At 38.3% G+C, this 23,786-nt stretch overlaps 1 protein-coding gene and 2 long non-coding RNA genes across 5 annotated transcripts; 2 read left to right on the forward strand and 1 right to left on the reverse strand.

Annotated features, from left to right (window-relative positions):
* Window positions 1-317: 317 nt before the first annotated feature.
* rad51ap1 (RAD51 associated protein 1) lies at window positions 318-6,721 on the reverse strand. 3 transcript variants are annotated; one of them, XM_034673174.1, is made up of 9 exons: window positions 6,418-6,721; window positions 6,288-6,334; window positions 4,527-4,662; window positions 4,033-4,139; window positions 3,863-3,952; window positions 3,625-3,750; window positions 1,661-1,843; window positions 1,431-1,568; window positions 318-885 (listed from the first exon to the last, which is right to left on the reverse strand). In XM_034673174.1, the coding sequence occupies exons 1-9, from the start codon at window positions 6,432-6,434 to the stop codon at window positions 758-760; spliced, it is 972 nt and encodes a 323-aa protein (XP_034529065.1). In that variant the 5' UTR covers window positions 6,435-6,721; the 3' UTR covers window positions 318-757. The 3 variants fall into 3 exon arrangements, with proteins under 3 accessions (XP_034529065.1, XP_034529064.1, XP_034529066.1); XM_034673173.1 differs by having other exon boundaries at window positions 1,431-1,571; XM_034673175.1 differs by having other exon boundaries at window positions 1,431-1,571; window positions 4,033-4,136; window positions 6,418-6,720.
* LOC117804804 lies at window positions 6,690-10,258 on the forward strand. The gene is made up of 2 exons (XR_004629255.1): window positions 6,690-6,763; window positions 9,205-10,258. It is a non-coding gene; the product is annotated as an uncharacterized LOC117804804 (long non-coding RNA).
* Window positions 10,259-20,392: 10,134 nt separating this feature from the next.
* Window positions 20,393-21,097, forward strand: LOC117804805. The gene is made up of 2 exons (XR_004629256.1): window positions 20,393-20,596; window positions 20,679-21,097. It is a non-coding gene; the product is annotated as an uncharacterized LOC117804805 (long non-coding RNA).
* The last annotated feature ends 2,689 nt before the right edge of the window (window positions 21,098-23,786 follow it).

Raw genomic sequence — 23,786 nt, forward strand, 5'->3', positions numbered from 1 at the left:
TGTCACTGTGGATGTTATGTATATATATGTATGTTTCTACTTGTCTGTCTCACTGTACAACAGGTTTGCGAGAGGGAGAGGGGGAGGGAGGGATGTTCCTGTTCATGTATGTTTAAGAAAAACAAAAAACACTGTACGAAACTGCACTGTTATTTCTACCTGCTTTTTGAAAAATAAAATTTATGAATTTGAAACCTTTCAATGTGAATGCAAATATACTTATTAACAACTTGTAAAATTCACGATGATCGCTTTATTGGAAGCTCATAGTAATTTTTCACATTAGTGAAAACGTTAAGAAATACAAAAATACAAAATTAAAAAGGCTTTAAATTTTATTTTGTATGTACATAATATACAGTCTGGACTCTCAACAGAAAAAAAAGTGAAAAGTTACAAAATTGTAGAATAAAAAAAAGGGGGGAAAAAATCCTAGTATTGTGATGTGAATTTAGAAGAGAGTCTACCAACACCATAGCTGTGCTGGAAAGCCTGTGTAAATGACTCCACTAACTTAAACCACACAAGTCAACACAGCTAACCATGTGACTGTTGACTTTTTCATTCTGTGTTGACAAATGAAATCTAAAGGTAAACACATTAATTAGTAAGTAGAGAGCTTTGAATAAAACTACATCATGTTTTAATGGGTCATGTCGTGATGGAAAATCACCCTTTTTTTAGAAAACGTGTGATAAAAAGGACAAAACGACCTGGTTTAAAAACAGGTGCACACACAGGCAGGTGGATCCTTCAATCAGTGACTCGTAACACTTGGATGCAGAGGTTTGACGCGAACCATGCGAGACAGTCCCAGACGCAGACCCTGAGCTGGAGATCTCCCCGATGGACTCTGGGATGAGCTGGAACTTTTACCCACTTGACCTACGGGGGGGGGGGGGGGGGGGGGGGGGTGAAGCAACGAACATTTAAGTCAGGGAAACAAACGGGTAATGTCTCTATAGCTGTGTTCACACAGGTACAACATTCTATTTCAGGGTGGGCTGCAAGTGTGAATGATTATTTTATCCTGACTTTCTGCCTGTCTCAAAGTGTAGTTTCCACAAGAAGTTGAGGTAGCTGATGTGAGAATGTTCAGGAAAATTTAACACGAACAAGAAGGAGTGGATGATTAATTTTTTCACGTGATTGGTGTGTGACCTTCACGCACACAATTAAGCTGCTTCATACTTCTTTATGCTCACCAGACTATTCCTGTCTGATCATGCATTGACAGTGTGAATAAACTCAATAGCCAAAAGCCTGTCTTGCTTCCTGAGACCCCCAGCATTTGAGGAGAACACCCACACTGTGGTGGATGTGGATAAGCAACTCCAGCAGACCTCAGATGCAGGCTGTTCTGAATTTCCTGCAAGTCTTCAGGAGTTCTCGAATTAGAAAAGGGTTTAAAAGTGTTATTATTACTGCACCTGGTGGGTTCCACTTGGGTACTCTACCCCCTGCTGGGCTCACAGACACTGCAGGCTTTGATTTGGGAACAACCATTGCTGAGGCAGGTCGCTTTGGTGCAAGTTTAGCCACTGGAGGACTTCTCACCGGAGTGGAAGCTGCTGTGAAACAAAGAAGTTCATGTACCAGCAAACACATGATGTTAAAATCACGTCTCCAAGCTGCATCTGCTTTGGTGAACTTAACATACCTGCTGCTTGTGGTTTGGGCTTTGATGGTTTGGATGGTTGTTTTTCTTTTTTAGTTGCAGGAGGAGGCGGTTTCGTCTTCTCTTTGGTCCCTTTCTGCTTTTTAGCTTTGCTGGACTTCTTGACAGTGAACTCCTCATCCTCACTCTCAGACGGCGCACTGAAATCATCATCACTTTGCGACTCTAAAAATAGCAAACATAGGAAAACATTTAATAAAAGTTGATTACAGAATTCTAAATTAATTAATTAATAAATACATACATGAATAAAATAATATAATAATAATATTAGAAGTGAAAAAACATTAAATAAATTCAAGAAATAAATTAAACATATTTTTAAGGATCAAACACAACAAACAGCAATCAAACAAAGATCATAAAGACAGTAAAATCCTATAAAAAAACATTGCTGCACATGCAGCCAGCCACTTGGGTATTCATATGTACATACACACGGTATCACTATTCATACGCTCTGCAAAATAGATAGAGACAGTTGTGATTAGGGTGGCAAAATTCTGGGAAGTATCAAAGTTGGAAACTTTCCATGGGAATTAACAGGATTTTTTGGGGAATAAACCATGAGTTAACTAAATTGAAGTTTGGCTCTTAATAGGGAACTTAAATATAGTTTGGGAAAATATATTTAAGCATTATCCTGACTAAAACAACCAGATTTCATGCAAGTACAGTTGAATATCTATGCTATTCCTCAATCACATGCACATAGCACACTGCTTACTGCAGGGCTATTGAGACCACGCCCCCTTCATTCACTTTTTATTTGCATGTTGAATGGGACTATTTTGGAGGGAGAGTGGCTCTTTTCATTAAACATTTTGAGAGGGAATTTGTTGGGATTGCTATTTAGTTAATTTTTGAATAGGTTGGGTCGGAGGGATGAGTAACATTTAACCCAACATTCATATTTTTGTTTTTCAATGAAAAAATTGATTGTTCAATAAAATATTAAACACTTGATAAAGTTCTACTTACAAATAAATCTGTTTTAACTGTATTATTTTGGATGGATGTCTGCATATAACAAAACAAATAGTTATGCTTGGATATGATACCTTTCCAATAAATTACCCTCAATTCTCAGTTAATTCCAAGCAGCAAACTCTGGTCTCAAACGATGAAGCCAATGCGGAAGTGATATAAACTGCAATACATCGAAAATCCGCTTGAGGTTGGCTGCAGAAACACCGGAAACCACATTGATATGAATGGGAAAAAGACGACCTTTGCAGCATTAATAAACATTTTTACAGCCTGGTTAAAAAACGTCTTGGCCCTACAACGCTAATCTCTCTATCGACACACACTGTACGGGGGGTGAATTTTTTTCTAACGTGACGGTTAAGAAGATATTAAGATTACGAGTTTTGCCCAAATAAGGACATGACTGACGTGACTCCCAGTCGTGAACACACAGCCATTGGCTAAGAGACTCACACTACGTCACACTCTGCCAAGTTGAGTTCCGCATTACCAATATGGCTGCTGCCGTCGATTTGCTTCAAAACAGCTCTCAGGAACAGATGGGTGACGTCACTGATACTTCGCCATATTTTATACAGTCTATGGTTAATTCCCATAATTTCCAATTTAGAATATTTCCAAAATTCCCCAGCTTCACTTCCCATGGAAATTTAACGGACTGCAACCCTAGTTGTGATAGACTGTAGGTCAGCAGGCAGTTTGTTTCAGAAAAAAGGATTACAAAACCTAAGGGTCCGGTTAGGGCTATAGCCTACTGAGGAGCTAGACCATTGAGCACTTTATGGAGTTACACTAAAACATTTTAAGAGATTCTGTATCGAAAGGGGAACATCGAAGTGTTTTGAGAAGCAGTGTGATATGGTAACTCTTTCTTTGGATGCCATGGTGTTAATATGACTTTATTGACAAAGAAAGAAAAAACAGACCCAGGATCGGCTGAATAAAAGGGTGGCTACCTGGTGACAACGTGGGCTCATATTCGTCCTCTTCATCAGATGCCTTTTTCCTCAGCTCCTCTGTGGTAGCCTTTCTCTGCCTGGAAGGAGGAAGTGTTTGTTTCTCTGACGTGATTTCCTCCAGACCTGAAGGACAAGGATTTTATATTGCATTTGTATCCTCATCTCACAAGATTAAAATGTGTTTCTGAAAAACACAACAAAATAATGTGCACAAGAAAAAGATGAAGGAGTTCACCTAAAGCTGTTAAATCCACACTGCAGTTGGAGAAGTGTAAGAAAGTTGGATCCGTGTTTTCATCTACAGGAACTTGAGCCATGACACCTCCTTAACAGATTTAACAGGATTTAAGTACACAGCTTTTGAATGATGGAAACAAACAAACAAACAAACAAGTCAACAAATACCTGTAGCTGGGGGAGACTGGTTCGTCTGTTCATCTGAGTTGTTGAGCAAGGACAGAGCTATTGCTGCCTCTAGATCTCTATCTTGCACACGCTCATCCAAAGGTCTTCTGGGAGAAAAAAAAACAGATCAGTGTTGATGAGATAATCCCACACCTACAAGAAAAACCAGATTGTTTGTTTTGAGGTTTCAAGTCTGATCATTTATCTAAGATCAGTAACGGATAAACAACCCATAGCACAAATGAAAACACTGTTTTGTTGGAAATCTTCCAATCATGTCATCAGCCTGACTTTACAATACTCTATCATAACTGGCTATGACTGATGTTTATCTATCAGGGCGAGTTGACAAGGGCTTTGATCTCAAACCTCAACCACACCCAGCGACTTTACAATATCCTAACATGTCAGCTGTTTGCTTTTCCTTAGTGATTTAATGAGATCTTCATATGCCCATCCTCTGATCCTCTGTGTCAAACCATCTTCACCATTACCTGATCTTCTGGCTAGTTGACGTTTGGGAGTTGGACCCTTGACTGGAGGACCTGCTCAGTGATCTCTTGTGCTCCTGCTTTGCATCCTCTCTTGCCTTCTTGCTGGGTGGAGCCTTTGCACAGGCAAAATCCTCATCTGATGGAGATCGTTGAAACACAATAAAGAAGTGCTGGTGGTTAGTGATGATCAAGAATATCAATCACGATGACATCAAATGAGATGTAAATACTGGCCTTTTATAAAGATGCTGCAGACTAGTCATGAGCTCACACTGGGCCTGGTATTTTGTGTGTAATTTAAGCGCCCTCTACTGGGCAGATGCGAGTGGTGCACCCCCTTTTGTGTTGATTTGTACAAGTCAACATTAAACATCAAAAACTGATACATATTACAGCCCCTTTGAGCCAGAGAACACATGAACAACAACTCCAAAGTAACTTATAGCACAAGATAGTTATTTTGTTCACATAGGATACACAATTGTGTGCACAAGATAGAAATGATCACATATGCAGGTCTTCAGGAGCTCTGTAACAGACTGTCAGAGTCAATGTCCCACTTCTGTCTTCAATAATTGTATCTGTTAACTTTATTTGATGCATTATATTTTAAGTGGCCTGTATATTCTTGAAGAACAGCTAAAGTACAACATGTATTGTAGCTGCTGGCTGCATGGTCTTGAGTTGATAGTTATTGGGGAGCTTTGTGTAGTCGCCACACTGAAAAAAGCCAGCCTTCAAAAACAAGAAAAAATATACAAAAATTGGGGGTATATTACTTAAACTAAGCAAAATTATCTGCCAACAGAACAAGAAAATTTGGCTTGTCAAGACTGCAAAAAAAGTAAAGATATCTAACCTCAATGAACCCAGAAATACCTTAAAATTAGTGTATTTTTACTAACAACAAGTGCATTTTTCTGGATAGAAAATAAAAAGTAGACTTCTTTCCTCAATATGTTGAAAAATATTCCTAAATTAAGTAAATGCTAGTGCCAATATCTTGACATAATGACATGCACTAGGCATTACATTTCTTGAAACCAGCAAAGTTACTCTAAAAACAAATTTACTTTTCTTGATGGAAAGAAAAAAGTTAAGAACATATATCTCTCATTATTGTAGGATCATTTTCTCCCTCGTAATTTGGAAGAACTTATCTGAATGTATATGAATTACTTCTGTTTGAAATGTTAAACGTTTAAATATTAAGTGACAAGTTTACAGTACTGCCAACTGTACTAATATATAGTAGTACATATTTTTTATTGTGGATTACATTTGGCTGTCATTTGTTTTAATTGTGTGAAGAGATGCAATTGTATCAAAGTTTCTTATTTCATGCTTGAAATAATAAATTATGTCTTTGAAAAAGCAGTTTTATACTTGTGAGTGTTGATGAAACGGCTGTGTAACAGTTGATATTCTAGTTTAAAGCAAGTACTACCCACATAGGTCATAACATCTCAGTAACAAGCTGTAATATCTTACTGAGATCATTTAGGACCAAAACACTCAAAACATAAAAACTGCTTAGTGAGAAAAACTATCTTATCAGGCAAAAAATAAGCAAATTTCACCATTATCTGAGATATACTCAATCTTACTTAGATTTCAGTTTTTGCAGTGCACATTTAACTGTTGCAACGGCAGGGTTAACAATTTAACTTTTGGAGTTCATAAGGATACAGAACTCGTTTAACTCTCCAAAAATGCTTCTATAAGCAGCTTTAACAGATAAAAAGGGTCATAACTTCTCACCTTCATCGAAGTCATTGGCTTCAAGGTAACTCACAGCCTTTGTTTTCCTGCGTGTCAACAGTTAACAGCATGTTAGCATTACAGCAAGCATAGAGAAACCACGAATAGGGTTTTAAAACGGATTACAAACCTCGCAGGTCGGTCCATAGCTTGTGAAATGAAGAGACGAGAACACCTCTTATCCTACCTCAACGGTAGGTACGCTAGCTGTAACGTTGACACCAACGGTACCTAAACTAGCTTACACTTTAGATACCTGCATCATATAGGTCCTGGAATAATGTATTTACTTTAGCCTACCTGATTGATAGACTGTATAAATAGACTTGATCGCATACCTATCAAAATAATGCAAGTATTGTGATAAGCTGCCCCTTTTTTGCACGGTGTGTTTTCATCCAGCCCGCCTGAACCAAGCGGAAGTGACGTCGTGTAGACTCATTTTACATGAAACTGAAGCTGATTCGTCAAAAAAGGTAAACTTAGAAATTATTTCAGGAGCTCCTTTCAAAAATATTAAAAATCCCCAACCATACAAATTTGATTTCTCCAAGACTTGGTCCTAGAGGGGGGATAATTATTTAAGGATAAATTATTTATTTATTTTTTGAGACAATTTGTCGAATCTGCTTTCGTAAAACACACTTTGGCGTTGCGGCAAAGTGAATGGGGTTAATGCTATTTAATAAATGTTAATGTTATTTTATACAGTCTATGGGTTAATGGGATACACCGATTTGATTGTTTTTTTTATATATACCATACACACTACCAGTCAAAAGTTTGGACACACCTTCTCATTCAATGTTTTTATTTATTTTAATTATTTTCAGCATTGTTTAGTTTAGTTCAGTTTAGTTTAGTTTATTTATTATTCATCGTGTCGTGCACCATAAAGGTGCCCAGCCCATGTGGACTTACAAGACACTACAAAAACAAAACAAAATAGCAGCAACAACATCAGAAGAAATGACCAGCAATGACCTAAAGTAATTAAAAAGCATAGAGGTACACTTCATGAAATAATCTGGTTCTGCCATAATATGGATTACAACAGTGGTCAAATAGAGCTATCCATTATGTACTAACCATAGACTGTATAAATAAGCTACTAACCCTACCTCTGAACAACAGGGGGCTACTTTACAGAATGTAAAATATAAAACATATTCTGGTTTGTTTAACTCTTTTATGTTCATTAAATAATTCCATATATGTTCTTTCATAGTTCTGATGTCTTTGGTATTAATCTACAGTGTTTCAAATAATTAAAATAAATACAAACCCTTGAATGAGAAGGTGTTTACAAACTTTTTACTTGTAGTGTACCTATGTAGACTCCTAAATGCAGTTTATTCTTTTCAATGTGGTAAAATAAATGTTGCTGTTTGGATGTTAATGGCAAAAAGGGACAGAAAACAAACAGTAAAGACAGCTTTAATTTATAAAATTGTTACCCAAACTCATCACTTAAAGGTGCAGTGTCTAGAAGTTAGTAGCATTTAGCAGAACAGATTTGGTGGAAATGGGATGTTATTTTTATAAGTATGTTCAAATTAGTGTATAATAACCTATATAAAACTATAGTTGTTTTTTTTCTTCTTAAAATAAGTTTGTATGTCTACATAAGGAGCGGGTCTCCTCATGGAGGCTGCCATCATGAACCGCAATCATGTTTCTACAGTAGCTCAGAACGTGTATTTGTTTTGGAAAGAAATGTTGTTTAGCTTTGTGCCGACTGCTCACAGAGTAAATGGATAAACCAACGACTTGTAATGTTTAATAATGTCTTTTGTCTGACGGCAACACGACACATTGTCTGATAACTAATTACCATTTTCGGGAGAGCTTCTGGTCCTTCACGGCCACTGTCGCTTTGGTGATGTGAAGGGTCAGGAACGGAGGGGTTCAGTCTAGAATCTGACCGCTAGATGTCCTTAAAATTCCCATTTCTACACACTGCACCTTTAACACCGTTGTATAACTGTGGGAGTCCTACCTGGACATGCATTCGGGAATTTTACCATCTCAATTTCTTGACATGTTTATCTAATTTTCTGGAAAAAAAAACAATCCATGGTATAAAAATTATAAATGTTTCATTTCAGTTATTAAGGCCACAACAATTTTTTTCTTGTTATCTCAGAAAAAAAAGCTGGTTTTCCCGGAAGGAACGATTAATTTATTTCCTTTATTAGCGTTAAAGGTATGTAGAGACCAAGCGGGCCGGATGCGACCCTGGAGGTGAAGCTTTCAGCAGTGTGTCTGCCCCCTGCTGCCAACATGATAGAAAATACTAAATGGTACATTTCAGTTTGAGATAACACATTTCTTTCTTTTTCTTTCTTTCTTTCTTTCTTTCTTTCTTTCTTTCTTTCTTTCTTTCTTTCTTTCTTTCTTTCTTTCTTTCTTTCTTTCTTTCTTTCATCAATGGAGCTGTTCTCCAATAAAATGCATTTACTTAAATCAAGTAAAAGGTTTGTCTTAAATCAAGATTATCTGTCTTCTACAAAAAAGATCTCAGCTTGAAAAATGTAAAATAAACCTTGTTTCTTCTAAATTACAACTCAAAACAAGATCATTTCAAGATTGTTTGACTCAACAATATATTTAAGATGCATTGTCTTAAAAAAGGTCCCTCTATCTTACTCAAATCTTACTTGTTATGTAAATGTATCTTAAATTAAGTGGGATAAGACATTTTGACTAAAAATGAGTCAATTTCACTTTCTAAGATTTTGAGTTTTTGCAGTGTAATTGTCGCGATACATGTGCAATTTGTAGGAACTTGAATGAATACAGAATCAATCATTGAATTGTACATACCAATTTACTCTGAAACTTCTGGCAAATATTTCAAACAAGCTGATGAATAATGTGACTACTTTGTTAAGATGTTTCCATTTATTTGTTTCAGGCCATGTGAGTGACATTTATGAGACTGAGTTCAGCACAGCAGTCCAGAAGGTGGCAGCAGGAGGCCGGTGCCGCAGTGACCACAGAGGTAAAAGCCTCCGACCTGCTGATTGACATGAACATGACATGTCCTCAGCAGCACAGTCGCCCACAGTCAGGGCGGAAACAATCACGACTCCCTCTGAAGTGCAGCAAAAAGTGAAATTGCTCAGTTTTTTTCTGCACTTCTAAGGCAGCAGCAGCCATCCAGGGCAGAGGGTTGTCATTTTCCAGCTTGTGAGTGGGTGGCAGTCGGCTGCGGTTTGTCACACAGTGGACCTGGAGGAGACGTTCAGGGGTGTGATGGTCCGTGTCTTTGGACCCAGACAAGGGAGGAAGACATGCAGCCGTGGGGCCAAAGAGCTCTGTGGTCACACATTCCTGAACTCCTCCAGCGCTGCCTACAGCCGTGACCAAAATATCAGATCCAGTCATGCAAACACTGCGGTCACAACATCACGCTTCCAACCACACGTATAGATGTTTATGTTGTGTTCCAGACGACAACTGCTGTGGCAGCACAGGTGACTTGTGAAACACCTTACAAGTCCTGGACTTAATCCCAGGATGACAATCCAGTTTATCTGGCTGTCCTCCATGGATACATCTCTTTTTAACTCAGCACAGGAAGTGATTTAGGTTATGTTTTTTGAGTGAAAATTGAAACGCCTCCACTCCTATGCTTCACTGTATGTTCCCAAACAAATGCACGTGACCACTGACAGACAACAGCATGCATTATATATATATATATATGTTTCACTTCACTAAAAGTAGAAATATCCTCCTAGATTATCACTCTGGTAGTGGTGCTGAATTTAGTCTGGGTTAAACATGTTTAGGAATATGATATTAAATGTTTAAAATAAGAATAATATTACCTGTACACTGTTCTTCAGATTACTCATCCTGGATGCCTACAATGAAAGTATAGAGAGAAACTGAAGTTGCTGTTTGGGTCTGTGTTGTCCTGCTTTTTGAATTTCTCCCTATAAAACACTTTTTGAGAAGCTTAATTTAGTATTTTGATTTCTGTTTACTTCCACCAACTATTGTTTTCATATCCAAATGGTTTATAAGTAAGATATATTACTTTTTGTGTCATGCACATTACAACATAAAAAAAACCAAGACACCACAGCGTATACATTGTCATTGAAGAATTTCCTCCTTTGTGCTCAAGCTTAAAATTTGGTTGAGCACAATTGTTCGTCTTCAGTCCAACCAAAATCATCAAACCTGATTGCTTCAAATACTACCAGAACGATACACTACAGAGGAAGTAATGGAGTCAGTTTAGAGTTGATTTATTTAAAGGAGCAGTATTTTATTTCTACTACAAGGGTCTCTCAGTCAACATAACAAAGTGATGTGATGAAGTTGCATGTTGTCATTGGTGTTATTTTCATTGTATTCCAACTAACATGGCTTTTTGACAGCTTTCTGACATGAATCAGGGGGAAACTTTATTCAAGTACAAGACAACACTTAAACGTTAAATCCTCATTTTATCCACTCATGTTGTGTCGATTGATGGAGGCAAATAGCCCCAAATATGTTGCACTAACAAAATAAGTCTTAGATGTATTATGTTCAACAAAACGAAACAAACTGTTACATTTTATATAAGTACCATATTTCTGGCTCTGAACAATATAGGGAACACTTTGGATGATATTGATATAAAACCAAGCAACAACCTCAAGTCTAAAAATATGAGTCCAATGCGGAAGTGCTAAAAGCTGCAGTTCTTTGAGGATCCGCTTGAGGCTGGCTCCGGAAGTACCGGAAATCACATACACACCAATTCAAAAAAGCCGATCTTTACAGCAGAAATAAACATGTTTACAGTCTGGTACAAAAAACGAGTTTAGACTGGTTAGCTCATTTCTTGATTGGAACACACTGTATGGAGGTGAATTTTTTTCTAACACGGCAATTTCGAAGATATTGAGATTACAAGTCTTCCAATGAGTGACACAGCTGACTTGATTGACAGGCGGGAACACTGTAGCTGTTGGCTAGGAGGCTCAAAGCCCGCCTCTTTACGTCACAATCGCTCGACAACAGCAATATGGCCGTTGCCGCCGGTTGGCCTCAAAACGGCGCTTCAGAAACAGATAGGTGACGTCACGGATACTACGTCCATATTTTATACAGTCTATGGATATTACTGGCAAATAATAAAGCCTTAATTGCTTGTATTGCATAAGTAAAGACATCTCCCGATGCAGCAAAATGTATTCGTTAAGTTTCTTGAAATGAGAATAATGTATTTTTTCCTTCTTTGTAATGTCTTGAAATAAACCTGGTTTTGTGAGGTGAATGAGGCTAGTGTTAAAGGAATAGTGTGGGGCTTTTTTGTAAGTGGGGTTGAATGAGGTATTTGTCAACAGTATGTGTATTAGCTATAGGGGATGATGGTCAGCATGGACAGGCAGGGAAACACAAATGTGTCCCGTCCAAGGATGACGTAAAAACAAATAAGCTTTCTGACTGTTGAGTAAAGCGCTTCAAAATTTCTGAATAGAGCACACACTTATACAGAGAATAGGGCTTTGGTTAGAGTTTGTTGAAATTGGCTAAGTCATGCAGTAGAGTTGACTTTGTGTGCTAGTTTCTCTACAAAGGGGCCAAGCCAACTATGATTTATTTATTTATTTTTATTTTCATTTATTTATTATCTATTTCAAATTTAAGTTACTTTTATTCTACTTTATCTAATTATTTATTTACTTATTTATTTATTTTAATTATAGCATATTATGTTCTTTTAATGGTTTAATATTTTACTGTTTTATTATCTTAGTAATTTATTTTATTTTGGTGATTTTAATTTCCTGTGTTGCATTTTAACATCTTATTTTACCTCAAGTGTTTCCTCATTAAGATATCATGAGAGCGTTTCCTCAGTTCCTTCAGCAACTTATTTTTTAATTAATTTTTAAATTTTTATTGTTTTATTACTATTGTTATATATATTGTGTTTTTAACCTTAGGATTGTGGGGTGGTTGGGGCTGGGGGTGGGATCTTTTTCTTAATTTATTCTATTTTAAGTTGTTTTTATGTACTGCACTTAGTGTTACAATGCCATCGTATGAAAAGCACTTTATAAATAAAGTCTGATTGATTGATTGATGATCCCTGTGGCTAATCCAATTACTCTTTACACAATTAATATTGAAAAGTATCTCATTCAACCCCTCCACAAAAAACAGACCATCCCTTTAAGTTTATCTGAGATTTTTTGACTCAACAACTCAAATACACTTGCTTTTTAGTTTTTACATTTTTTTAATAAGGTCTAGTCTTTGTTTTACATTTTACTTCAGAAAGGTTGAATATTTAACATTTCATTTGTCACTTTTTAAGTGAAACATCAGCTTTTATACATCTGTTGTATACAAAGATATTGAACCAACACATAACTGTCTATCTGTAGCACATGCAAGCAAGTATTTTAGAGTTAGACATCCTGCTGGATTCACCAGCCTAGTCGGCAGTCGTGAGGTCATCATCGGTCTTATTTGAGCTTGTTAGTTGGAAGTGGTCAGGAGGCAGCTTTCCCCCTCAACCACTGATGTGAATGCCATCATTATGCACTGTACTGCCTCTCAGAGTGGTAGTTTGTGTGGGGCGCTCTTAGTCCAGCGCCGTTGACCTTGTATGGTTGTTCCGCAGGCGGACGCTGCAGTGTTGTTATTTACATTCCTCACAGAGCAAAGAAAAAATAGACTGGTCCTTTTATTTTGACATATTTTAGGTAAGATGCCTACAATATTTATATGACTGCTTAAAATATGGTAAAATATGACAAATAGGTGTATTGTTCCACTTTGCTGCTTGTACCTTTTGTGTTATATGAAGTATTTTAAGCTCCTCACAAAGACAGAATACTCTGTCAGAGAGAAGATGCATCGTTGTTCTACAGGGGGCACTAGTTATTTACAAGCCTCAAACTAAATCTGTCTTAATGAGCCTCCTAAGTGTTTCGGATATCCGGCGCTGCAGAGTCACTGTGGTGGTGTTGTTGTAACCTAGAAATGGCCCTGCCTCAGAAGTCTTCAGACATGGACCAGTGGCAACCACAGCACAGCCACAGCAGCCACGGCCTCAGCCAGGGAACCAGAGTGGGCAGACACATCTGTCAATCAGTGGCTTCCGGAGTTTGTTTTCCGAAACCCCGTAATCTGAAGTGTATGCTTTCACTGACTTCTGTTTTTTTATTTTTTTTTCGGAGCACACACGCGGCAGCCGCAGAGCTAATTGCAAGGGAGATGAGAGACCGGAGAGAGACAATCACAATGAGATTTAAGGAAGTGTGGGCTTCTGACGGCCCAAACTTAAATTAACAAGTGATTTTATATAAGACAGTTTTCAATTACTCTATCCATCTTTTGAACCATTATGCTCGAATGTTAAACATCCTTTAGGTGACGGGCGATCATAAGGAGTGCTAGGGGTTTGATTTTAAGTATTTATTGGTATATTTTTAGAGTATGCTCGGCTTGTGACCCCTCGCCACAGGTGATGGCCTTATGCTGCGTTCATGTCAGCTGGGAAGGATTGTTGGGATGGAGAAGATTCCCATGTTAACAACTTAGGAGAGTCCACATTGTCAAGACAGTTGTGTGTTCATGTGAGAACTGAAAGACAATGGATGCCAGTTAATAATCACTTGGTTTAGGCCAAATAACACTTAATGATGGTTTTCTGCTGATGTGTGACATCCTCCCTGGCATTTCTATACAAGTAGTTGGCAACATCAAGTCAGAATTTTTGAAGTTTGAAGTAATAAGTTGTTGTTTGTTGTTGTGGTAACATTCTTATGTTGAGGAACTCAACTGAAGTCTTCTAAAGGTCTTTAAAATGACTCTAATGGACCTGATAAAGTTGCAAAACAAGTTGCAGAGGCGTAAATTGATCCTCAAATGCATCCTCAGATCCAAAAATGTGTACTAAGATCCACAAGTATCCACTAATGTATATACAGATCCACCATATGTCATCCCATCCAGAGATGTGTATGCAGATTCATGCAGCCGAGATGCACAGATGCGTACTCAGATCAACAAATGAGTGAGCTTATTTGCAACTACCGGCTAAAAAGTGTAGTAGTTTTTCCTGCTAGAGCTGAAAACACACACCTCTCAATTGGCTGTCTGTTCTTCTGTGCAAGATGTGTGCAGCAAATTGCAAAGATGTAACAAAATGTAGTGAGGGTTTGTTTGCCATGCGCTCAGGCTCACAGGCTCACTCTATCTCAGTCAGACGAGCTTCCTTAGTCACTTCCTGGAGGGAATTGAGGAGTCATTTCATCAAACTAGCTCCTCCACAGGGAATATTTACGTTATAGTGTAACACCATTTTCTTTAAACGCATGATTATGACTTAATGAGAAGAAGAGCTGCTGAAAAGAGGTGCTGTTAGCCTGTTGATGGTGCTTCGTATCCCAGATTGCTTTGATCTTACAAGGTTTTTTAACTATTTGCGCATTTCCTTATTGTTTTGCAGCAATAATAGCTCCATAGACTACTGTATTCGTTGAAAAAGACTGCACAAGATCTGATTCATTGCCTCAAGCGAAGTCACTTAAGTCTGATGTTTTCGATTGTAAACAACTTGATGAGTGGAGTTAGAAAGGTGTCGACACAGCAGACTTCTGTTGCTCCTTTTTTCTGCAGAAGGGATTGGTGAGATTAAAATTGTTGGTATGACTGATTCTGCTGCACCAACTCTGAATCATTAAAGTGCAACGCTGAATTAGAAGAGTTCTGATGATCTGTTGTGGCTTCATATTTATCCTGATTCCAGTTAAGAAACTGCTTAGCTGTGGCATGCTGTGGAAGTGGAATGAGACATTTACTCTGCTAGAGTGGAGCAAAAGACTTTTACAACTTCCCCGCTGCTGAATCATCAAGACAAGATGTTGCTGCTTATGTTCTCAGGCAATGTTGTTGTCAATACCAGGCTCTGGATCAGGGATCTACAGAATGATTTTGTGTGTTGACAAGGCCTCAGGGATATAAACAGCATCAAAGGGGGCCGGCAATAAATTTTACACTGTGACACCATTCAAAATAGCATCTGTAACACAGCATTGTTTCCTGCGCTCCAGCATGGAACTCGAAGGGCACGCGGGGAGCAGGCTCATTAGCGTGACCTTTTAAGAAGGAGGTCACGGGCAGAAGGACACGAGCACATGAGACCTCGGTGACTCATGAGTCGTCGTGCCTGGAGTGCACTGCGCTCGCAGTTTGCTTCGCTGCTGCCTCATCTGTTGATGGATCAGCTGTATCAGATTCTCCGTTGAGAGAGCCCACTGCTATGTTTGATCACCAATAAGTGTGTGTGTGCACTTGTGACAGAAGGGACTCTGGTTTCCTCACAAGGGGCTTTGCTGCTAAATGAACATGTATTCTGTGTCAGTTTTTAAAAATAGTCACAACCTTCTTAATGTTTGAAGAAGATATGATATCACAGCAGCCACAACATAACTCAATGTAATCTACAGCTCTGTTTGAGTGGTCTTTGTGTAATCAAATGACGCCCTTAGCTTCTTTATTCCATGTGTATACTCCAGGCTCACACTAGCTGCAATGCAGGGATGACACAGATTACTTTACTATGTGCAAATGAGCATCCAGGCAGCGAGATTACATCTTGTGAACACTCATCAAGTCAACCTGAGTCATCTTTGCCCTGTGTGTGCAATGCAGAGGATTCCTATAACAAAAAGAAAAACTACTCTCACACATTTTTTTTCTAAGTAAAGTGACATCAATCACAGTCAAACCATATGCCAGCATCTCAGTGCTGCAATGCAGTGAGTTATCATCCCTCAGACAGGCAGGACTGGATGTCTTAACAACAGTGGGACACCAGAGGGAGATGTCCACATGTGAGAGCGATGAGTGGTATAGGTGCAGCAGGAGCAAGAGCACTTCTACTCAGAGTTGGAGCTAGTAGAAAAGTTTGTCTTGGTTGGAGGGGAAGGTTGGTTTTGAATATCACCCAAAATGAAAACATGTTTGATGAGGCTTTTTTTAGGCAAATGTTTTCAGCTGTTTTGGCTAAAGCACCCAGAGCTGAAGCAGCAAAATGGAGCTGAGTCATCATTAATTGCATAAATAACACCTGTGATCTTAACTACTACAGTAGAACAAAATGCCCAACATGAAAAGAGACTTCCTGCTCTTCTTTGATGGTGTAACAGGGGCGCTGCCAGGAATTTTCGACCCCCCCCCTCCAAATCACTACCACACATGTTCAAATATGTTTTAGGACCCTTTTAACCCTCCTGTTATGTTGCGTGTCAAATTGACCCTTTTTAAAGTCTATTTTAGGCAATAAATGGCTTCCAAACCAGCTAAATGCAGCATAAAAATCTGGGCAGCATGTGACAGAAGAGTTTTGTGTTAATTTATCAACATCAGTTCATAAAAACAAAAAAAAAATAAAAAATTTAAAATAAAATAAACAAAAATCTCTTATAAAACTGTTGTATATATATCTATCTATATAGATAGATATATATAGGGCTTTCCAATGTACATAAAAAAAAGTTTGGACCTGATAGGTCAAATTGACCCAGGAACATTATTGCTGTTCCAGAGAAACGAACATAACAGGAGGGTTAAAGTGTCCTAGATTATCTCTCATATGACACCCATACCAAGTAAAGACAGGTTTTTACTAGGGCGTGTTTATTTGGCGAAACAATCAAGCATCATTACCCTCTGCTAATCAGCACCTGAAATGTTGGTCAAGTGTTGTGTCTAATCTGTAGTTTGGCCACCTGCTACTAACTTGCTGAAGCTCTGTTGAGTGGCTGCTGTCATAATGCTCTACTACCCTTATGTAAACAAGAACAAATGACAGATCACATTTCGTAGTGTCGCGTGGTTTGGCAGTATTTTGATCTACAAAATGGAGATCCAGTTGTATGTAGGCATGTGGACGATGACCTGCAAGGAGGAGAGATGGCAAGTGGTGCTGGCTCTGCTAATGTTAGCCACACATGGCAAACAAATTTGACTCTGTAAAATTAGAAATTATGGCCAATTTGGACAGTTTTTCGGGGTTGTTTTCTTACCTTTGGACTATCTGATTTTAAATCTTCATTTTCAGTGACTTGTATATTTAAATATTTTATATATTTGAATATTTTTATTAAATTTTTCAACACATAAAACACACAATATTAAACATACTGAACACAATACATAATAGCCTTACACACTTGCATACACCTGATTAGCTTGAAATACTCAGAGGGGGAAAGAGAAAGAATAGAAATTCCAATAATGGAGAGGGTGATATTTGGGTTAAACTGAAATCATGCACATATTTGAAATAAATAAGTGGAAGTCAATTGGCAGGGGTTCTTCCTATATATTGCAGAAATGGCTGCCATATCCTTGTAATCTTATTGAGTGAGCCCTTGGTCGTGTATCTTAGTTGCTCCACCCTGAGGTGGCTAAAAATGTCTTCTAGCCAGCGCTTGTGGGAAGGTGGCATGTTTTTTTTCCACCGAAGCAGGATGAGCCACCATGCTAGTAAAGAGAATGCCACCACTGCTGCCTGGTTAGCTGAGATCCTGCAGTCATGTGAAAGTAAATTACTTTTGGAATATCCAAAGTTGTTACCATATCTATCATGCATCTGATAATCAGCATTTGGGTATCAGACAGTCACATGTAAAAGTGGTGAAAATGTTGCTAGGTTGACATCAGGTTGCTACAGAACATAAAAAGTTTAAGATCAGGATAATTGCAAAAATAGATCACATTTTTGACTTGGTTATGTGTTAAAGACATGTCTTCAGGTCTCTGGAAACTGGATAATGGGCCCCATGAATTATATGTTGTTTTCTCAACTTATCTATCGCAAAAAAATCTAGTTATTTGATATGACAATGTTCACAAGTTCAATACCTGTTCTATGAATTCCCTAAACTGTCTTACAAAGACATGACTAATTATGAGGAACTTGCAGATGACTCTAGATAAACCACAACCTGACACAGATTCTTATGGATCATTCTTGGATATCGGTGTTTCATTAGTTGCTCTCCAGGACCGGCAGCATGCCAGAACCTTTGATCAACTCCTTGGGGGTTTAGATTTCATCCAGCAGGGGCCGTGACAAAAATAAATGATCGGATCTTTGTTGTGCTGGCTGAATGACAGCAGCTCAGTCCAGGATGACTCACTCTCTCAGCAGTGTGCCATTCCTGACGCTCTCCTCTTCCCATCAGCCAAATTGCATTGATCCTCCACTCGTTGCCGCCTCTCGCCCACCCTTGCGCTCAGACACTGTGGGACAAGGTGGTCGCATCCTCATGGCCGGCGGCACCCTTCACATCCCGCCAGGGTGAGAACGTGCAAAGCAGTGAGCAAATGTGTTGAGAGAATTCCTCGCATTCTCCTACTCGGTCCTGGTGGCCTGGACCGGTGTTGGGTTCCTGGGAGAGAGGGAAGAGGAGCCAGGGGGGAGTCGGCAGCCGACTCAGCAGCTGACACCTTCTCTGATCTCTATCTCTTCCTGCAGCCATAAACCAAACTGCCTGACTCTTCAGTATGGCAGCCACGTAAACAAAGCTTTCCTCGTGGCCTCGAGGGGGTCTGCCAGGTTCTTGCCTTGAAGGAGATGTTGGTTATCGCAAAGAAAAAAAGTGATTTAAAGTTTGTCACTTCACAAAGTAAAGAGAAAGCATGACAAATCTGATTATGCAGTTGGAAGACTTCCAAGACAATGACTTTACTGCAGCTTAAAGGAAGACTGTGTACTTTAAGCTATACGCCAGAACACTTCAGAATATATCCAATCAATGTTTGTTGTATTATAATGGGTTTATTGGCCAGTTTTATTGCATTATTGGCCTGGAACCTAAGGCAGCAGACCTTTAATCTGATCCTCTGGAGTCAGGTCACAAACAAGATGTGTGCAATGTATTCCACTGCAAAACATACTCTGAGCAGTAGTAGTGCAGTAATCAAAAATAGCCTTGATTTTGTGATAGGTCCCAAGAATCGGGCTGATTAACTAATCATTCATATTTTTTATTATTGTAGGCCCAAACTGTTGATCAAATGTTGTCTAAGCTGTAACAATGCCACCTGCAACTAGCGAGGACTGAAACTCCTGTTAAAGGCCACTGTGTTAATGCTGTAATGCTCGACAACCCGGATGTAAACAAGCACAGATGACCTAAGAATCCCAAAGTGTGGTGTGGTTTGACAGTTTTTATATCTAGAAAATGGGGATCAAGTTATATGTAGATTGTGTTTGGTTGACGTGAACAGAAGACTATTGGTGCTAGCTCTGCTATTGTTAGCCAAACTTGGTAATACAACATCTGACATCTTACCCTTGTTTATCTGTGTTAAGTAAACTTTGCTCATGTTTGACTGTTTTCCGAGTGTTTCTCTAACCCTAGCCTAGTAGCTATTAGTGGTGGGCGTATCGATTCTGTGGTATCGATATATTGTTATTTACACGCTCCTCAATTGAGTATCGATTACTCTAATAAAATTTGATAATTATTAATAAATGCAAAATGAAAGCGCATGTGTCACTTCTGATTCTTTTAGGGTAACTTACTCCAAAGTTTTGTACCGACAAATTCAGAGACGTCATGATCACATTGTCATTTTAACAGCAGGCATGGTGAAGATAAGATAAGATAAGATAAGATAAGATAAGATAAGATAAGATAAGATAAGATAAGATAAGATAAGATAAGATAAGATACCCCTTTATTCATCCCGCAACAGGGAAATTCGTGGAGTTACAGCAGCAAACAAGAAGGTGTACAGTACAAGAATTCCAACAAGAATATATATAGAAAAAACATATCCATCAGAAGAGGCTGTTTTAAGCTTTCCAGTCAGAGAATTTAAATAGAGGATGTTAATTATTTATTATTTATGAGTTTTTCTAAATGTATTTCATTGTTAAAAAAGGCCAGCAAAGGATTTGCATATTCAAGTTTTTAAATTAACAGTATTTGTCATGGGACTTGTCTTTCAAGGGTTGCATTTTATTAAAAAAAATAAATCACTGAAAGTATCGGTATCTGTATCGGGTATCGAATAAATTGCAGAAAAAATAATTGGTATTGTATCGAATCATAAAAGTGTGGTATCGCCCAGCACTAGTATCTATGGTGCCAATGTTCCACATTTTACTCTTAATGATCAGACGGGGACAAGTCATGACTTGTTCTCAACCCCTTAAAGTCTTGGTGATGTCTCAGTTACAGTAACCTCTGATTTTGGTCTCAGCTTTGGTGGTCTCAAAAACACTCCTGACAAGAGCTGACAGCCCTGCTGAGCTCGCACACTTCCGGGTAACACAGCTCACCGTTTAAGGCTCAGAAAACTCTCTGATCACATCTTGTTTAAACAGACGTTTCTTTCCACATCTTTCAGCTCTCATGGGAGGCAAAGTGATTACTGGACTTAAATGAAGATCAATGGACCTGATGGGAGGCTTTCACCATCATCCAGAGTGCATGTACTGTATCTCTACGGCTATTTCTCCTTCTGCTGCAAGTTTTAGTGTCTGTATGCATTGGGTCTTTATACATAGAAATATTAAGTGTTTCCAGGACCTCCAAGTTTGTAGGTCCTGGGAGTAAAATGTACCATTGCATAGTATAACAGTCTTATTAATCACCATTTTATTTGTATTTGGTGACAATAAAGTTTTAAAAAATTAAAAAATGTGACTGTCACCAAAAACAGGTGTGGCTTAGGAACTCGTACGACTTTAAGTTTGTTCTTGGACCACAAGCAGAAAAGAGCTAGAACTAATCATCATGATCTCCAATAAAGTGTCAGCAACCTGAGAGATGTGTCTTTTCTGTTTCCGATGACAGTTTATCTTCATAACAAGAACATAAAACTTGCTGTGTCATTGGATGGGATTTGTAACCACCATTGAAGTCACCTCTGCCTTGCTGTTTTTCCCCTTAGTCACTCTACGCCCAATTTAGCAGCACACACATCTTTCTGTGCAAGGTGCACAAGCTTTACCCTTGAAAAGATATTTTTACTGGGAACACTCCCTTCTGACAGGCCTGCTCTTTGCCAGCTCAAAGCTTGACACGATAATTATACAAGAAGTAGAACACATCTCTTAAAATATTTCAGCTTCTGCATTATGTTCTAGTGACAAGGCACGTCAGTTTGTATCAGGCTCCCGGTGGACTGGCTGATACTCTCTGTGTCACGACTTTACAAGGCAGCAGTGGAAAAGAGCAGAACCCAGTGCAGTTTAGGCTGTTGAATTATTCATGAGCTGGTTCAGCAAAAAAAAATCTGAACTCCGTGTTCCATTCAGGGTGGCACCGTTACTATTTTACAAGCCCCCGCACCTTAGAATAAGATCTGATTGGTTTCCATTGATTGCCACATTACTGCCATCAGCTCAATAATGTAAAGTTTTCTCACTCTCACAGGGGGAAGCAGAACTGTTTAAAGATGCAGTTTGTTTGGGATTTATGTGGACCAGTACATCCATTTCAAGCAGGACATTTTACAGTTAAAATCTCCTGTCGTATAAAATTGGAATTTCTTAACAACTGTTTGATGCATTGCCATTAAATTTTGCATAGGTGTACCCCAGAGGAAGAACCAAACCTATGTTGCTTATCCCTTGAACATTTCTGTAGCGCCACCAGCAGGTCAAAATTTTCATTCATCAAGTGAATAATCTATTAAAATGTCAGGCACCGCTGTTTATACTGGTGGTCTTGGTTCCATGAGGATTAACCATTATAGCTTTGGCAATCCTTTGACTTTTATTCATCTCTACCATGACTTTCTTTGCAAAATCCTTCTCCAACTGTTGGATGAATTTCCCGATTTTTAAAAAATTTTAGATTTATTTATTTATTTATTTATTGCACAGCTAAAAGAACAAACAAAACATTGCTGTTCAATAACACGAGCCAAGATATAACAGGTAAATTCAATAATAAAACTAACCACTAACATGTTATGTGCAGGAGGAGCCAAAAAAACCCTAACAGGCTTGTCAAGTGACCCTCCAAAGAAAACAATCAACACAAAGACAAAGTATAAATGTAGAAACAGAATATCTACATACAGGACCAAAAAAGATTAATAAGAGGGAGTAATATTAAAAACAATGATGAAAAGAAAAGAAGGGAAAGTTAAAAAGAAAAAAAAAAACTCCAGACTATTATTTATAAGTTAGGAGAGTAGGGAGAGTATGTGTTTGTAAAAATGCATTACAAATTTGTATCATTTTGTATTACTTAACTCGCCTAATAGAAAGTGTATGGTTTGTTTCTTGAACGAGTTGAAATTCATAGTGTCCAGAGAATAATCCCAAAGTGAACAAAGTAACTCTCAGGTTTCATTATGCAGCTTTTTTCAGCAATTTTCTGAAAAGTTTCAATGAACATCCATGAAAATTGAGTTCATACATTTATTTCCCTGTAAGGAGATAAGTAACTCCAACAATGTATAAACAAAAAAATATATATTACCAGGAAGCAATCAAAATGTGTTAAATTATTAGGTTTGTGTGAAGAAAACTTTATAAATATAATCACATTTCCTTCAGTCTTAGCTGTGTTATCATGTAAAGCTAGTTGGTTAATAAACAAGCGAAACTGAAAGGATGAAGATGTTGCACCTGCTAAACATTTGCAGGTGATTATTGTTGTTGTAAGCATGTTAGCATGCTAACCAGAGCATTTAGCTCGTTTATAGATTGGATAAAAGGAGTGGATGCTGCCTCTTGGATTCCAATAGAAGTGCCTTTAACTGCAGTCTCTGTGATGGCCTGTAGGGGGTGACTTGGGAAATCGGCCCTACTTCTAAGTTAATTTATTACCACAATAAACATTTTCCTTATGACTTTATGGTTCCTACTTCTACATAAGTGTCTTACAATGATGAAATGTAAATAAACATTTTTTTCACGCTATCGTTTTTCTTTATTGTATTTTCTGTTTTCCTTAATGACAACTATGATGCGTCCACTTTTGATTCCATTATGCACCAAGCGGCAACATCCGGTCTCAAACTATGAAGCCCATACGGAAAGTGTTATAAACTGCAATTCATTGAGAATCCGCTTGAGGCTGGATGCAGAAACATCAAAAACCACATAGACACAGATTCAAAAAAGACGATCTTTCCAGCTTTAATAAACATGTTTACAGCCTGGTTCAAAAAACAGCCTGGCTCTACATAGCTAATTTCTCTATCGGCACACACTGTATGGGGGGTGAATTATTTTCTAACGCAACGGTTCAGAAGATAAGATTACGAGTTTTTGCCCAAATAAGGACATGACTGACTTGACTCCCGGACGGGAACATATAGCTTTTGGCCAGGAGGCTCAAACTCCGCCCCTTTATGTCACACTATGCCTGGTTAAGTTCCGCATTTCCAATATGGCTGCCGCCGTCGATTGGCTTCAAAACAGCGCTCAGGAACAGATGGGTGACGTCACGGATACTACGTCCATTATTTATACAGTCTATGATATGCACAAATGGC

This window comes from Notolabrus celidotus, chromosome 21 (genome assembly GCF_009762535.1).
Source record: "Notolabrus celidotus isolate fNotCel1 chromosome 21, fNotCel1.pri, whole genome shotgun sequence".
Taxonomy (NCBI): Eukaryota; Metazoa; Chordata; class Actinopteri; order Labriformes; family Labridae; genus Notolabrus; species Notolabrus celidotus.